At 38.3% G+C, this 16,544-nt stretch overlaps 1 protein-coding gene across 1 annotated transcript in view; it reads right to left on the bottom strand.

The window, feature by feature from the left end:
• The window catches only part of FRMD7 (FERM domain containing 7), a 44,653-nt gene extending 29,069 nt beyond the window's left edge, over nucleotides 1-15,584 (bottom strand). Inside the window, exon 1 of the mRNA XM_045852304.1 lies at nucleotides 15,478-15,584. Coding sequence (XP_045708260.1) covers nucleotides 15,478-15,534 — 57 coding nt within the window. The 5' untranslated portion in view covers nucleotides 15,535-15,584. The remainder of the gene's footprint in view (nucleotides 1-15,477) is intronic.
• Between the last annotated feature and the right edge of the window lie 960 nt (nucleotides 15,585-16,544).

The raw sequence follows: 16,544 nt of genomic DNA, 5'->3' as shown, positions 1-16,544 counted from the left end.
TAATGAGATATGAAATGTGAGACCCATCTCCATAGTAAGTGCAATTGGACTTAGGTAGTTCAGGGAGAGGAAGAGGCCTGGAGATCTTGATATTTTCTTTCCTCGCTTCCCTTTTGTTTTGGCCAAGGTCACTTGCACACATTATAGGTGAACTTAGGCTACATTTTACTGCCTTTTATTCACCTTTATGCACCATTTACCTCATCCTTGATGTTTTCTTTCCATATCAACCTATTCTAGAGTGGGAGTACTTGGAACATTCCTCATCAATGTCTGCACATATTTGAGCTCCTCCTTTAGCACTCCCTACCCTTTTTGCCATTGTGGAAAGAAATTCACAGCTTGCCTTATCCAAAACTTTCTGCTAACAGAAAGGTATTAAATATATTTTTGACACCCCATCACTGACATGTCACTGATTCCATTAAAAGCCACCCACCTAGAATTTTCTTTCTGTTATTTTATGATACATCTGATAGCTTACCACTTGCAAGTTACCCCAACCACCCACTCTGGCACTGATCCAAAATCAGTTCCATCCACATTACCACTCAACATTTTTATGGGCACAATTGTGAACTAGTCCTTCCTTGGATGCCCTGAAGGCTAATTTCTGTTTCTTTTTTTACTTGTCCTATCCTGAACTCTGAATAGCATTTTGGAATGTAGAACCCAGCAGAACAGTCTAGTGAGAGGATATGTCTTTTGTTCAGTAAAATAGGAAGCCTAGATGTATTTCTGTATTTTGGTAGCATTTGGTGCAGTTCCAGGCTAAGCATGTTTTTGGTGACCCTGATTTAACTTAATCCATGCAGGAAATATGTTCTGCAGCTTGGTATACACTCCTTCACTGCAATCCATCTCTCTGTTTATAAACAACAATATACATGCACCTCATTTATACAGAGAGTTTGGAACCATGCAAAGGTTAAGTCTTTCTCCTTGCCTATCATCTACAGGCTACTTCCAAGAATCTGAGACTCTCTTAGGGATTTAATCCTGAACTGTTCCTGTTAAAGGACTTCTTTACTTTTCATTAAAAAAAATGCAAATATCCTGACATTGCAAAAAATAGGGCATATATATATTACACATTTACCAATGTAGTCAGATGCAACCAGCTTTCTCAGAAAGAAGTTGAACATGATTTCAAAGTTTTCACTTGGTAAACTACCCAGGGAACTAGGAAACTCAGCTCCTTCAGGGCAGGGCAGAAGAAATTGTTGGCCATATTGTAACCTTCTGGGGAAGTTGAACTCCTGGTAAAAAGAGAACTGCTGAGAGTGGTGAGAGGCTAATTACCAGGTATCAGAAGTTTATTCTAAAATGGAGCCCTCTCTGCAGGCAGTCTAGTTTTTTAGCATCTAGTGGAGAGCAAGGTGCAGTTAAACACATCAAAAAAGAAAGAGTAAGTAGAAAGTCAACTGAGGCACTTTCCCCAGAGTCCATAGGACTGAACAATAAACCCTGGAAGGAAGCACAATTTAACTGGGTACTTAAGATTTCATGGTGGCAGTAAGCAGAGAGAGAGAGAGAGAGAGAGAAAGCAACCTTGTAGTTGCTTGTGCACATGTGAAATTCACACTAAATTGCAAGTGGCTTTTATTTTATTTCTGAAAACACAAAGCAGTTCAAAATACTGCATGTGTGATAGATGCAAGGCTTAAAGTTGCTCAGGATTAACTGCTCAGAAAGCTTCCCAGCCCACGTGACTGTCCTAAGGGGGTTCTGGGGAATCAAACTGAGCAGCTGCCTGACCACCATCCTCTTTACCAACAATCATGCTAATACTGACTAAACTAAGTCCAGAGAGAACTCTGGAATCAGAGAGCTAATCTAGTTCCTGATAAATGATTCTTTCTGGCAGACACTTTTTTAAGTCTATAAGAGAATGATTTGTCATTGCCTGAGGCCTTTTGTAGGCCTGCCAATGGCCTGGACAGGTTTCATTTGATTTATACTCTTTATTGGATGGTGTCTAAGATACTCTCATTGCTCAGAGTTACCCTTCATACTAAGGGAGGAAAAAGGGAAAACAAGATTACCACCTTAATAGCAATCTTGCCCCTACTCCTGGGACATTGAAATTACCATGCCTATATTGGAAAGGCTGTTTGAAAAGTGACAGTATAATAATAGCATTGTCAAGACAGCGCTCCTATGTCTTGTTGAAATTACTAGCTTCTCTGGGTAATTAAAACAATTATAATTGTTTCCATGTAATGCTTTAGTATTAAATCCATGTGGTGCACATGATGCACAACCAGATCCCAAATAGTAGTTGGAATTTTTTTTTAACTTCAGATTGATAAAACATACTGTTTATATCTAGCAATGTGAGACATTTAGGACATAGCAGAGACCATTGCATGTCACATACACCAAACCCTTCATTTTATGAGTGGGAGATTTATATTCAGAGCAGGGAAGAAACTTGCCCAGGGTGTTTCAGTAGATTAATAGCAGAACTGGGGCTGGAACCCAGGTCTGCTGGCCTCCAGTAATGAGCTCATTTTATTACACCAGGTTGTCCTTAAATATAAAGGGAAAATGAATAGCTATAGGTATATAAAGAGCAAGAAAGATATAAACAAAACACCTAAAACTTGTCCCTTTGGTTCACTCTGTCCTTTCATATTCACTATTTTTTCTTTATCATCTTTTCTCACCTTTTGAATGTACTGTTGAGTCATTTTTCTCTCCTGCTTATTACTTTGATGTCTTTTCTTTAGCCTCCCTTTCCTCACTTGCTCTCTATTCCTGTCTCTTCTTTCCTTGAATCACTTTTACTCCATTTATAGAGTGCTCACTATGATGCCCAGCAGGAATGTGAGCAGGTTGGAAGCCACTCTGTTCTGAAAGGTTGTGAATTTCACAGAAACTCTATAAAACCATTAAAGAATACTGCCTTTTAAAACATCTACTTTATAAAAGGCCATAAAACCCAACATGTTCAGATTACTATGGAGAATCTGTATTGACTAAACAGAAAATTTTTAAAAATTATATTCAGGAAACTATTCCAAACTAAATGGAGTGGGAAGGCACATGTAACATTTAAGGGTCCATAAGAAAGGAGTGTTTCAGTGTATAAAATATAAACCAAAAATGTTGAAGTATGAATGATGGGATTACACAGAATTTTATTTTCTTGTTTTTGTTTACCAGAATTTTCTAATATTTCTATAATGAACTTATGTTTTATCATATATTGAAGCTGGACTTGGAAATTGCAAAAAAAAAATAGTGAACCTCTAAGCCTTACAGGGATGTCCAATGTTTTGGTGTCTCTGGGCCACACTGGAAGAAGAGTTGTCTTGGGCCAAACATTAAATACATAAACACTAATGAAAACAAAAATTCTTGTAATGTTTTAAGTATATTTATAATCTTGTGTTGGGCTGCATTCATAGCACAGGTTGGACACCCCTGCAAGAACGTCTAACTGATTGGCAAAATGAAAGGTCTTGTAAGCTATCATTCAGGTTAATCACCCTGTCACAAAGTGTCTCCTTCCCCCACCTTTTTAAAACCCCAACATCAGCCAGGTGTGCTTGCTTATCTACATCTGTAGACTATACTAAGGGCCCAGCTGTGCCCTACAGCAAGAATCCTATCTTATTCTTAACTTGGCTTCTTGCCAAGTTTCACCCTTGAAGAAGTCATTTAGTACGTGTTCTTTCATTCCTTTTCCCTTATACATACATCTGCCTAATTTCCTGACCCTTGTTCACCTAGTCTCTTCACTTGGATTCCTGTTGTGTAGGTTTTAGATTGGATCTATAATTGCAGCCAGCTAGGCTCTACTAAGCTCTGCTCTCCTCTTGATTTATCCCTACCTATTATGTACACACAGTAGGGGCTTTGTGAAAATTTGCCAAACATGTGGCTTAATATAACAACTCCTGGGCTTGCTTGCAGCTTTCTACCCTTTACTCTCTTGCCTACCCTGGTATACAGCCATGCAAGTCTTGAATGATAACTCACTCATACTGGCCTTGAGGTGGCTTGGGCTCTGTGTACAACCTGAAGCCTAGGGGCTACACAGTCTTCTATGGCATAGTCCAGGCTGATCCCACATTTTCAGACCTTTGCCATCCTCCCTCCTCAGGGCTGTTTCAATATGGCATATCTATTGTTAGGATGTGCAACATAACTCAAAACATTGTCTGGGATTTTCCATCTGCAGCCAGGGACAAGCACAGCCAAGCCAAGAGAGAATTATTTCATATGTTTTTAAAATATTGCACATCTAAAATTCTAATGTACAAGAAAGTAAGAGAGAGCATGGTGTAACTTGCAAAATGTAGAACTGTGGGAACCTGAGAAAAGGACAGTGGCAGGAATTGTTAGTTATTAGCAATCTGTAGTAGGATACTTGGTCCCAAGAGATACTAACCTGAGTATCTTAAAATTAGTTGCTAAGTCTTAAAATACCTTTCTCCTTTAATTGCTTAGATGGAATTATTTGTCAGAAAGACTTGGTTAAGCTGACTCATTGCTATTTCCAAATCAAAATCAAATATATTCCACCCTTCTGAATTTTGAATTTGATGTTTGTTGATCCCAGTTTAGGATGCTGTAATCCGCATTCCTCCAAATGCAGAAATGAACAAACATGTTCATGGTGGCATCCACAGATAGACTTGGGAAACTTTTGTAGGTTAGTAGGAGTAGAGAGAACCTCTCCTTTGTTGAACTTTGGGGGAACCCGAGTCAGAGCATTTCTCTTCTCTGGCAACCCCATTTCAGACAGTCAGTGAGTCTTAGACCACACAGTTTTACGTGAGTGCAGGGCTGATCCAGGGAAATTTTGTTTCTGTAATACATAAAGTGTTTGTGTCACATCACTTCTGATTTAAGACTTGACTTCCTAGAATGTCAGCTAACTGGCATTTTTATCAGCAAACTCATTGGAGTAGGTATTAGCTGCCTGACAGCTGAAAACAAGAAGAGAATTCATTCTTTCATTGCTTCAACAGATAGTTATTGAGCATCTACTATGTTTCAGGTTAAGTGCTGACTATATTACAGACAGTCACTGACTTTACTGAATTAAGAGAATCCACTGTGTGCTTTTGGATTCATAATAACTCCCCAATACTGAGCCCCAAAGAATAACCTATCTTTTTTGTCCTCATTCAATTCTCAGATATCCTATATCTTATCTTTCTCATCCTATTTACTTATCTGAACCATTTCCATTATCTAACTGTCCCATGAAATCTCCCTAACAGGTCTTTTAGGTCCTGCTTACCCCAAGTCATTTCTTCCCTGAAACTAGTGACCTTGTTTTCTATTATCACCATTCTCAGCACATACATGAGCTAACTGATTAAGATAAGAAATACTGAGGGAACTCCAACACAGAGTCTCTTGAGAGACACTCATTAAAGAGCAAATATATCCCTGGCTGGTGTGGCTCAGTGGAGTGAGTGCTGGCCTGCAAACCAAAGAGTCACCAGTTCGATTCCCAGTCATGGCACATGCATTCTTTCCTCTCAATTTTATGATCCAATCAGATTGAACTTCTCCACAAGTCTTTTCCTGTTTCTACTTTTGTATGTTTGCATGTTTGTATGTTTGTAAAGTTTTTATGTTTCTACAAACTTTAAACTCTGCTCCCACTTATTCCCCTAACTCTCCAACAAATATCTAAAGAATTAGTACTGGTCATTAGAGCTGAGGTGAGACATTATCCCCGTTAAGAAAACCTGTCTAACAATCCCCTTAACACACACACTTTAATCTAGGTTAGCTGCTCTTCCTCTGTTGTGCTATTAAAAAACTGTTCTTACCCTGTCATTTGCATGCATCACACTGTAGTATACATACCTATTTCAGTTTCTAATTCTTCTACTAGACTATGAGATCTTAGAGATCATATTCTATTTCTTATTTTTCTCTGCAACTTCAATAGCTACCACTGAGCACAAAACCAGTGAGGGCTCATAAAAATTAGTTAACTGAGTGATGAATAAATGAAGTGCTATAATCATACCTTTTAAACAAACTTATTAACTAATGATTATATGGAATAATGCAAGTGGTAATTCCTAGAACAAAGTTAAGTCTGGAAGCATCTCATAAAAGCAAATGACAATAACTTTGTGACAAATCACTTGCAATCACTTAAAATGTTCTGAGTATGAAATTCTGGAGAACCTTTGCCTTCATTTAAGTCTTTTGAAAGGTGAATTCCATCCTCATAGATGGAATCTCAGAGGACAAAGAGCCTTTTGTTTAAGACAGCTCAGACCAGTGATTAGTGGTAAGGTGCCATGCCTAAGTGCTTCCAGGGCCTGAGGTCAACTCACACAGACAGACCACCCCTATTTAGCCTTACACCTTGGACCCAGAAGATAATGAGGAAGTGGGTAAAGTGGAGGAGAAGGGATAGAGAAAAGAGGGCTGGAATAAGATTCGGTGGGGATAACAATTGTAGTTTTTGCACAGCAGCTGTGTTTAGAACAGATCAGCTATACATTAGAGAATTTCACAACCCCTAGAGAGGTGCACCCCCTTTTACCTTCCTTTATCCTGAGTTTTGCAGCCTTCAGTAGGTCTTTCCTGTGATGCCTTACTGTGGTACCTCATTGGCCAATTCCCCACTACCTCCTGTGGTGCAAATGATCTGTTAAGGGTGGATCTCTCAGATACAACTGGTATAACCAAAGGTTTTTTCAGTTCTGACAGTCTGGCACAAAACTGCTTGGTGTCACCTAGTATCACAAAGGCCAGCACTGCTCTCTGCTGCTGGTATGGAAGGCTCCTGGTCCTTTTAGGAAAGTACTGGGCAGTCTGGCCAACTTCCGGAAGGTTCTGCCCCTCAGGCCATACCCCTTTGACCCCAGATATTGGACTCACTTCAGTTTGAAGAATTTCTCAGTCTCTCAGGTACAAGTGACCTCATTGTTTTAAAACACCAGTTAAAGCTAAGCTCTTATTAGTGTAATGTAATTGTATTTGTGACAGATCAAACAATAATGCTAATACAGGGTAAATAGCATTTAAAAGAAAGATAGAAACTCCTATAGAACTTAGAAGAATGGTGCCCTTTAACAAGTTTCACTCAGAAGTTCTGCTGTGAGTTCTCACTTCAGCTAGTCCATCCCAGCACCCAGGAAGCAGATGGAGCTCTGCACTGTGATGAAAAAAGAAGTTTCAAGGCCCCAACTAACTGAAACTGTTCATAGAGATTATCATGAGTGCATACTTGAACAAACACACAACTACCATCAATCTGGCTCCAAAGACAGTTCCCAAATTCCCATCCCAGTGCTGTAAAAGTTCTTGGGTTCAGGTTACCTCCTTTCAGCTGTGGGAATGGAAAGGGTCAAGAGAGGGTTGTGGGTGGGAAGGCTTCACTCCAAGCCTTTGGAGTTCTAACTTCAAGAGGGCAGCCTAATAGCCAGGAGACAGCAGAAGATATGGGGCCCTTGGAGGGGTGGGAAAGACAGTGCCTAAAGCACACTTGGCTGCTGCTCAGCCTGGCCTCAGACCAGACAAAAAGCACAAGAGTTCCTTTCTTTTTCAGTTCAATTTATTCTCTGAATCAACAAACCTTAGGATATGAGGGGCAAATCGAGCTTAGTAGTTTAAACAAAGGCATTCATCATGCAGCTAGACCCCCCTGCAATGACAAATAAATCCCTGGCATAGAAGTGTCCTACATTGGCTAGGGTGGGGCATTGTAATTCCAAGATGATTTTTCTAACATGGTTTAGAAGCTCCATCAATTGAATTTCTTCATACAGGCAGGGGGTTGGTGAAGAGTTTTGATGATCAGCCTGTTGGTCAGCCTGTCATCAAACATTGATTGAGTACCTAGTGTGGGACCACCTACTTGAAACTACAGAATATATCAGGAAGTCCTGGAAAACCAGGACTTTATAAGACATACAGCAATTCCACTTGACTCATAAGTCTACCACCTATCCAGCTAAGGTTTTGAAGCTCATTCCATGGCTTGAACCACAGATCAACCATTAATTTAAATAGCAATGTGCTCTGGCTGATGTGGCTCAGAGGATTGAGCACCAGCCTGAAAACTGAAGGATTGCCAGTTCAAATCCCGGTCAGGGCACATGCTTGGGTTGGGGGCCAGGTCCCTGGTGGGGGACGCACAAGAGGCAACCACATATTGATGTTTCTCTCCTTCTCTTTCTTTCTCCTTTATCCTCTCTCTAAAAATAAATAAATAAAATCTTTAAAAATATAAATAGCAATATTTTCTTAGATAAGTCAAACATAACTGTAAAATAAATATAAAAATAATATTCCTGGCATCATTCACCTCGTATTGCCATTTGGGCCAGAGTATTAGGACATATATTTACCATATAAATTTGGAGCCAAATTCCATGAGACATCAGTGTAGCCAAAACTTTTATAGCACTTACTGGCACTCTTCTAAGTGTTTTAGATATATTAACTTACCTAACCTTGTAACGATTCTATAAAGTGGGTATGAATATTATCCCCCTTTTACAGATGACAAAACCCAAGTCACACAGAAGTTATATGACTACTTTAGATAATGACACTCATTTGATTTGTGTGAACATGACGTGAGATAGTGGATGCAAAATACATCTAGAACATAGGCTGTTGATAAATACTGTGACTATTAGTCAGTAGTATTGTTGTTACTGTTATTATCAACTGTGTTAGCATTATTACGAGTAGTTACCACAAAACAATTTTCCTTAGCTTTTTGTTTTTAATTTTTTGAAATTAATTTTCCAATTACAGTTGACATACAATATTATATTCATTTCAGGTGTACAACATAATGATTAGACATTTATATATTTTATGAAGTAATCACCCTGATAAAGCTAGTACCCATCTGACACCATACATAATAATTACAATAGTATTGATCATATTCCCTATGCCATACTTTACATGAGTGAAAAAAGTGAAGTAACCACAGAGTGATTTAAAGTGTAGTTAATCACAAAGGGTTTAGCTATTTCCATCAGCTTCCTTAAAGGAAGCCCAACATTATTTTAGGTAATTCTAGACAGTTGTTACGGATCCTCCCAGGATTAATGACTCCAGGGGGAAGAGCAAATCCCTTGAGACTACTGACTAAGCAAAGGCAAACCACTCAGAGAAGCAGGATACATTAACCTTGGGAAGCCCAATAGGAAGTACAGACCTGGGGCAACAAAGTTCTATGGCCTGGAAGTGTGTTGACAATTCAAGATTATCAAAAGAAACCCCAAATTGAGGGTGAAAGGCCATTCTATGTGGATTTGCAAACTATAGAAATAAAGAGACCTGTAAGCAAAGGAGGGAGGAATTAACATGCTTTGAGCATCTACTTTGTGTCAGAAACTTTACCTCTGGAACTTCATTTATATTCACAATGACTTTGTGGAGTAGGTGTTATGATTATCACTAAAATAGATGATAAGGGCACTGGCTCAGAGAGATGAAGTGACTCAACTGAGGTTCCACACCTTAAAATTGTTAGAGCTAGGACTAGAACTTAGGTCTGTCCAACTCCAGATGTATTTCTTTTCTCATATCTCTAAATCTGATACAAAGACAATTATTGCCCATTTTAAACTTGCTTCTTTTATTCTGTTCTCCGTCTTGGTGAATGGAGGCCACCATCTAGTCACCTAGCCCAAGAATCTGAAGATCATCTAGATTCCTTCTCACTAATCCCCCATATCTACACCAACATCAAATGCACCTAGAAACTCTGCCTCATTACCATCTGTTGTATAAGTCCCCCCCGTCTCTCTCCACCATTCACTTTTAGGCTGGAATATTGATATTTGGGCATATGTTAGGAGGTAGGTTGACTATCTAAAATTGGAACCACTGAACTTGAAGCTATTGTTCAGATTCTACATGGCATCTCCAACACTTAGAACACATATTTCATTAAATATTGGCTGAGAAAATGAATGCATAAATTAATTAGTAAGCAGATGCTAATATGCCCATTTCAATCTTCTTAAATTCTTTAGTGCTTTTCGATCACTTTCAGAATAAAGCCCAAACTGTACATATAGACCAAACGGTCTGATCAATCTAGCTTCTGACTACCTCTGCTTCATCTTGATTTCCAACTACTTTCCATCTTCCTTTCAACACTGCACTGCTCACCCTGATTGACCTTTCTGCCACTCCATCATGAAAGGGCCACACTCTCATTTGTGTATTGGCCTTTATCTTTTCCTTTGTGTAAACCACCATAAATCCCCCTATACCTTAGCTCCCATTCTTTACTTCCTTAACTCCTACTCAGGAACTTAAATTACTTGTTCTTTTGAAGGTTTTCCTGACATCTCAAGTCCAAGTTTTTAAAGCTGACACAACTAAGTTTCAGATAGGCTAAATGACTTGCCTAAAGACACACAGCTTATAAGTAGCACAATCAAATTTATCCTACTTTATCAAACTCTAAATATTAATTATACCATTTATATTACTCCTCAGAACTCAAAGAGCTAAGGAGTTAAGTGACTGGCCCAAGGCTACATACCTAAAATTGTGCAGTATTTGTAGCCCCAAATCCAGGTACATTCTGCTACACCAAATCAATTCCATCTCATCAGAGTTGGAAGAACTTTTCCATCAAGGGTAAAGATATCTATTTCATTACTGATGAAACTACAAAAGATCCCTTATCATCAGAATTTGAAAAACCAGCTTCTGGACAATCATCCAAGGGTAAATACCATTACCAGTAGAAGAATCACTAGGTGGTTTTTTGCTTTGTTGTTTATCTTGAATAGTGTTCAGTCCTTGTACTGCTTCCCCTCTGCCTCCTTCAGAAAATGGGGCCTCGTGACCTTTATGATGAGCTCTGAAAGTAATGAGGTAAGCCAACTCACCATATTCTCTCACTTTGTAAACCACTAGGCATCTACTGTGTTTGCATTCAGGTAAATGTAAGATTTGAGATATTTCAAACCTCTTATATTGACTTTAGTCTCAAGAAACCATCAAAATGAATCATGCTTTTGAGAAAATTCACAAACATAAAGCTGTTCTTCCCCTCCACTATCCAACAGGACTGCCACAGGCAATGGGGATAACAGACAGAATCATATCAAATATGATGGGATTATTATTTTTCAAAAGTCTCCATCTAGAATGCAGACTGGTGCAGCCACTGTGGAAAACAGTATGGAATTTTCTCAGAAAACTAAAAATGGATCTGCTTTTTGACTGAGCAATTCCACTGCTGGGATTATATCCTAAGAACCCTGAAACACCAATTCAAAAGAACCTATGCACTCCAATGTTCATAGCATTACAATTTACAATAGCCAAGTGCTGGAAGCAACCTAAGTGCCCATCAGTAAATGAATGGCTCAAAAAGCTATGATACATTTACACTATGGAGTACTACACAGCAGAGAGAAAGAAGGAGCTCTTACCCTGTGCAACAGCATGGATGGAACTGGAAAGCATTATGCTAAGTGAAGTAAGCCAGGTGGTGAGGGACAAATACCATATGATCTCACCTTTAAGTGGAACCTTATCAACAACAACAAAAAAAAAAAACAAGCAAAATATAACCAGAGACATTGAAATTAAGAACAATCTGACAGTAACCATAGGAGAGGTGGGAGGGGATAACGAGAGAAAGGGAGGAAGGGTTTCAAGGAACAACTATAAAGAACACATGCACAAAACCAAGGCAGGGTTGAAGCAGGGGAGGGAGATGAGGATGGCTGGGGTGAGGAGAGGAGTGGTGGTGGGGGGGTAAATGCAGATAATTGTACTTGAACAACAGTAAAATAATTAATTTAAAAAATAGTCTCCATCTAAACCTGAGATAAGCAAACAGTTCAGGCTTTAAATAAAAGGCCATCCTTCAAGGACCTTCATTACTGCTACTGGTCTGTGTGGGTATTGGGAGAATTCATAGTCAAGCTAGAAACCTGACCTTCCCTTCTCTTTCTAAGAGCTAAGAAAGTGTTAGATTTGGTCTTATTCTCCCTTTTTCTATCAAGATAAATTTCAGTCCCTTTGTTGAAGTGACAAAACTGAATTCACACCAAAAACTGCAGTTACTTTTAAAATCATTGCCTTATCCCAGTTCTCCTCCTGACTACTCACTCCCATCATTATTTCAGAGAGTCTTTCTTGATTATCTAATGATAGGAAGTTCACGGTAAGTGCTGCACTAGGGATGATGTTGACATCTGACAACAAACTATTTTTTAAATAAATGTGAAAGCTTAAAAAGTAAGAGGAGGTTTTCACTAAATACATTTTCTTGATTGGGTTACACTTTAGTAGGTATATTCCAGCAAGTCTCAAGTCCCATATCTATCCTGCATTCCTGAAATACTTCGGGAAATTCAGAGAAGGAAAAGTTGACAAATATTCTCAGCACTCATCAGTAAAATTAACACACAGTTTCTCAGAGCACAGATACTTAAACTCCAAAATAAAAAAAAAAAAACAAGATATTTCTGGGTCCAGCCATTCTTCCCAGTAACACAATTAAAGGTGTTAATAAGTGAAAGACAGGTCAATCACAAAGGGGGTTTTCCAACCATGCGATGAGAGAGAGAGAGAGAGAGAGAGAGAGAGAGAGAGAAAAGAAGAATAACTAAAGTTGTAGCTGGTAGCTAACAGCGAGCACTGCCCAGGTGAGAGTAGAGTGTGCTTTTGCTCAAGATTTTACCTACCCATATGGTAAAGTCTAAAGTGCCCAGAGAGGGCCTAAAACATATTCTAATTTATTAAAAAAATAACTAAATGAATGAATGAGTGGTTAAAAGTTCTCAATGATAGGGTGTTTGTGGAGATGGATACATTATCAGGCCATCTAATATTAGAATCGTAAGTCTAATTCCTTTAAGTCTGACTCTTATGATGTAACTGATGAGAGGACCTTAGTGTCCCTAATCCCACTTTAAATGGTGACACTGACATGCTGATTTTAAATATTACTCCCTGACTTCAGTTCCTCTGGAGTGCTGACAAATCAGACTTTTGAGTCTATAGACCTGCACCAGATCTTGGGCACCAGCAAATTCATCACAATATTGCTACTGGGGGTAGAATAAAGGATTCCAGATGCCAATTAGCCTTACCCAAAAGACATTATTTTGTCTTATCATGTGTCCTTTTCATATTTCTACTACTGTATTTTCTGCAAAATCAATACCAATGCCCAAGACTCCATTATTTCTCCCCATACAGTCAACTAGTTCTTAAAATCTTATGTTAAAAAACAATTCTCCCTGGGACTGATCCATGCCTCTTGAGATTTCAGTCAATTTTGTTATCAAAAGCCCTTCCATGTGGGCTTTGATAATGGCAAGAACTTTTAGCAGCTAAGCCCCTTCCTTAGCTGCTAAAGGTTCTCTCCATTATGGTTCCAAGCATTCCTTTATCCCGTTTAAGATATTAGTATAAATAAAAGACAAAATGTTTTGGTTGCCTTTTAAGCTTTTGAATCAGTGAAAAGATTCATGCCATGTTCTCTCTGATCTCTATTAACCATATATTTTTCACACAGCTCCTCAGGACACACCAGTCATCAAAGGCTGACTGTATGCCAAATTCTATGCTCTCTGAGAGCAACAGAAAATAAATAATGTGCCTGAGCAATATTACAGGACTGGAAGGCTATTAACAGATAGGTCTTCTGGATAAAAGTGTACATTGAATAGTAGGGACAGTTCTGGATTGGAAGTCCCAGCTCTGCATTTATATGCTGTATAGTCCTGCATAAGTCACTTAAATTCCCTGAGCCTTATATCTTAGTTTGCAAAATAGGAAAATATTAATCTTTTCCTTACCTTCACTCACAGGGTGGAATGAAGAATCAAATTAACTAATGGATATGAAATTGTTAAAGCAGTATTCATTTGTAACTCACTATTACTTTTATCATCATCATCATCATCGTTGTTGTTGTCAAAGAGAACAGACTGGCTGCTAACTTAAGGTTCCATTCCCCTCAGTAGAAAACTGCTCATGGCACTACAGTTAGTGCCATTGCTACTCTCAGGAACACCATGATTGCTACTTACAGAGTATCCTTCCACAGAGCAAAAGGAATCAAATGCTGTGACAACCGAATTGCTGGGTATCAAATCTTTCTTATTATCTTCCCAACGAACACAATGTGTTGCAGCTGGAAAGAGATGATCTGACTTGAAGCCAAATCATGCTGGCTTCAAGTTGCTAGAATCAGCTCCTCAGAAGGAAAATTTTGTGAAGCTATTGTACTGTACCCCCTCATTTAATTGGATCTGAATTTGAACTCCACATTCAGAAAGCTCTTGTCAGTTTTTGTCAAAGACTTCTCTTTGATTTGCTTGAAATACCTATTAAAAAGTTAGCCTAAAGCAGAGTCTTTTGAATTCCCAGCACTAATTCAGGTTCTGGAGCACTGAGTGTACACCACCAGCCTGCAAATGGATGAACTACTCAAAAGACATTTTCTACTCCTTAATATAGTTCCAAGAAAGAATAAGAAATGTCTCATACCTCTAATGGAAGTTATTTGGTACAAAAACAAATTATTCAGGTCCGTGGACATAGAAATGCCTTTTGCAAATAAAAGTGAAAGGAAGACACAGCAAAATAGCATCTGAACCCATGAAGTCATCACCCACAAGCACATGATTCAAATAAAAATGAAACACTCATTTGAAAAATGAGTTACCCACACACCCAACAGCAGTTGTTAGTTTTTGTATAAAATAAGACAACCAGCATTTTGTATAAATTTAAAAGATAATGAACTATTTGTTCTTTGGTATTAGCTAAAGTAAATAGAGAAAATTGAATTTTTTGTTTTAATAAAATGGTAGATTTCAAAATGTTCATGCATAGCATCTGACATCAAAATGTATATATCTTATGATATTCGAAGATAAGCCACTTCTTGAAGAGCTCAGGTATAATTGTACACAATCATCTTGTAACTAAGAAGGATATTAAGAACCCAGAACTACAAGTACTAAATCAAACTAAATAGCCTCTTATTTTTCTCTTTCATACTTGTCTTTACTTCCTGAAGTTCTTATTATAACTGCATAATTCTATCCCCACCCCAACCCCCACAGGTTTTCTCCAGAAAAAGAGGGTAGCTTTTCCCTTCTCTTTTCCCTCAGAACCAGTTTCTCCCCATAAATGTTCATGATGTGAGACTCAGCCAAATTATTTCAATGAGCAATAATTCTTTTTTGATAGGACAACTAAGTTATTGCTGTTTTGTCTTTTTACAAATATTTAGCATATTTTTAAAATTTGCTTTACTTGTCCCTTGAGAAATGAGAACCTGTTCTAGAACAAAGGTTAATATAAAAACATGAACTACATTGTGATATTAAATACGAATTTTTCCCAAAGCTAAAAACCACAGTCCTCCATCATTCAATCCTAAAGAAGACATAACATTGCTGACTAATGGGCTGTCCACAAATGACCACTATTGAATGAATAATAAAAAATAATAGCAATGTAATTTCCACTTACATCAACCACAAAAATCTTCTGGGAATCATCCAAAAACTGCACTTTTAAATGCAGCATTCTCGGAGAGGCTGTTGGCTGGGAGCAGGCTCAGAGTGCTGTGGGTGCTGTGACAGGAAGGGGGCTTTCTCAAGGAATCTCACTCTCAGCTGGATGTACGGCACTCTGGTCCCCCCCCGTCCCTACCCCCCACCCAAACACCCCACCCTCAGCAGGGCACATTTCTGTTTGCTTGAATTGATGCACACCAAGGGTGTTCATTCTGCCCAATGCTGGTGATCAAGTGCATCTGGGAAGTCTCCTATTTAATCAACATCAAATCCAACTGGACTCTCTAATCCTCTCAAACTCAGTGTCTTCCTTCAAAGAAAAATAAAAAGAAAGAAAGCATTCACAACCCCTGGGGATTTCCTTTATTTCACAAGAGCACAATTTGAAAACCTTAGGTGAAAACTCAATAAAAAATAGTCATTTTCAAAAGAAAAAGGACTAGTTAGTTTCATATTGTACTAGAAATTTCATGGCTGATCTAGGAAGCTTTATATACAATGATACTAATTGTTTTTTAAATTTACATAATTTAGGAATGAAAACTTTATAAAAAGGAACATAGAAAAGCCTGTCTTCTACTTCTGGCCCCCTTGATTCTGTGTCCCCATTGTACCTCATCATTAATCACTTTTATTACTTTTTTGGTCATTGTTATTTTTTAGCCTTCAGTGCTTCTTTATGTGGATACTATACAAGCATATATAAATGTATTTCTCACATGTAGGTAGCATACTATTACACTGCTTTCTGCCATCTTTTTCTTACTTCACATATCATGTTATCTCTCTTTAGCTGTGCATGGTAAGCTTCCTCATTTCTTTTTACAAATGCATAATTTTGCACTATGTCAGTGATGCATAGTTTACTCAAATAGTCGCCTATTGGTGGACTTAGGTTGTTTCCAACACTTTACTGTTGTAAACAATGTTGAGATGAATATCTTTGGATGTATGTCATTTTATATGTGTACAAGTATAGCTGTATGATAGATTTCCAGAAGCAGAATCTGGTCAAAAGTA

This window comes from Phyllostomus hastatus, unplaced genomic scaffold (genome assembly GCF_019186645.2).
Source record: "Phyllostomus hastatus isolate PE091 unplaced genomic scaffold, TTU_PhHast_1.1 phas_contig_90, whole genome shotgun sequence".
Classification (NCBI taxonomy): domain Eukaryota; kingdom Metazoa; phylum Chordata; class Mammalia; order Chiroptera; family Phyllostomidae; genus Phyllostomus; species Phyllostomus hastatus.
The sequence above is the reverse complement of the archived record's forward strand: the minus strand, read 5'-3'. Positions and strand labels throughout refer to the sequence as shown.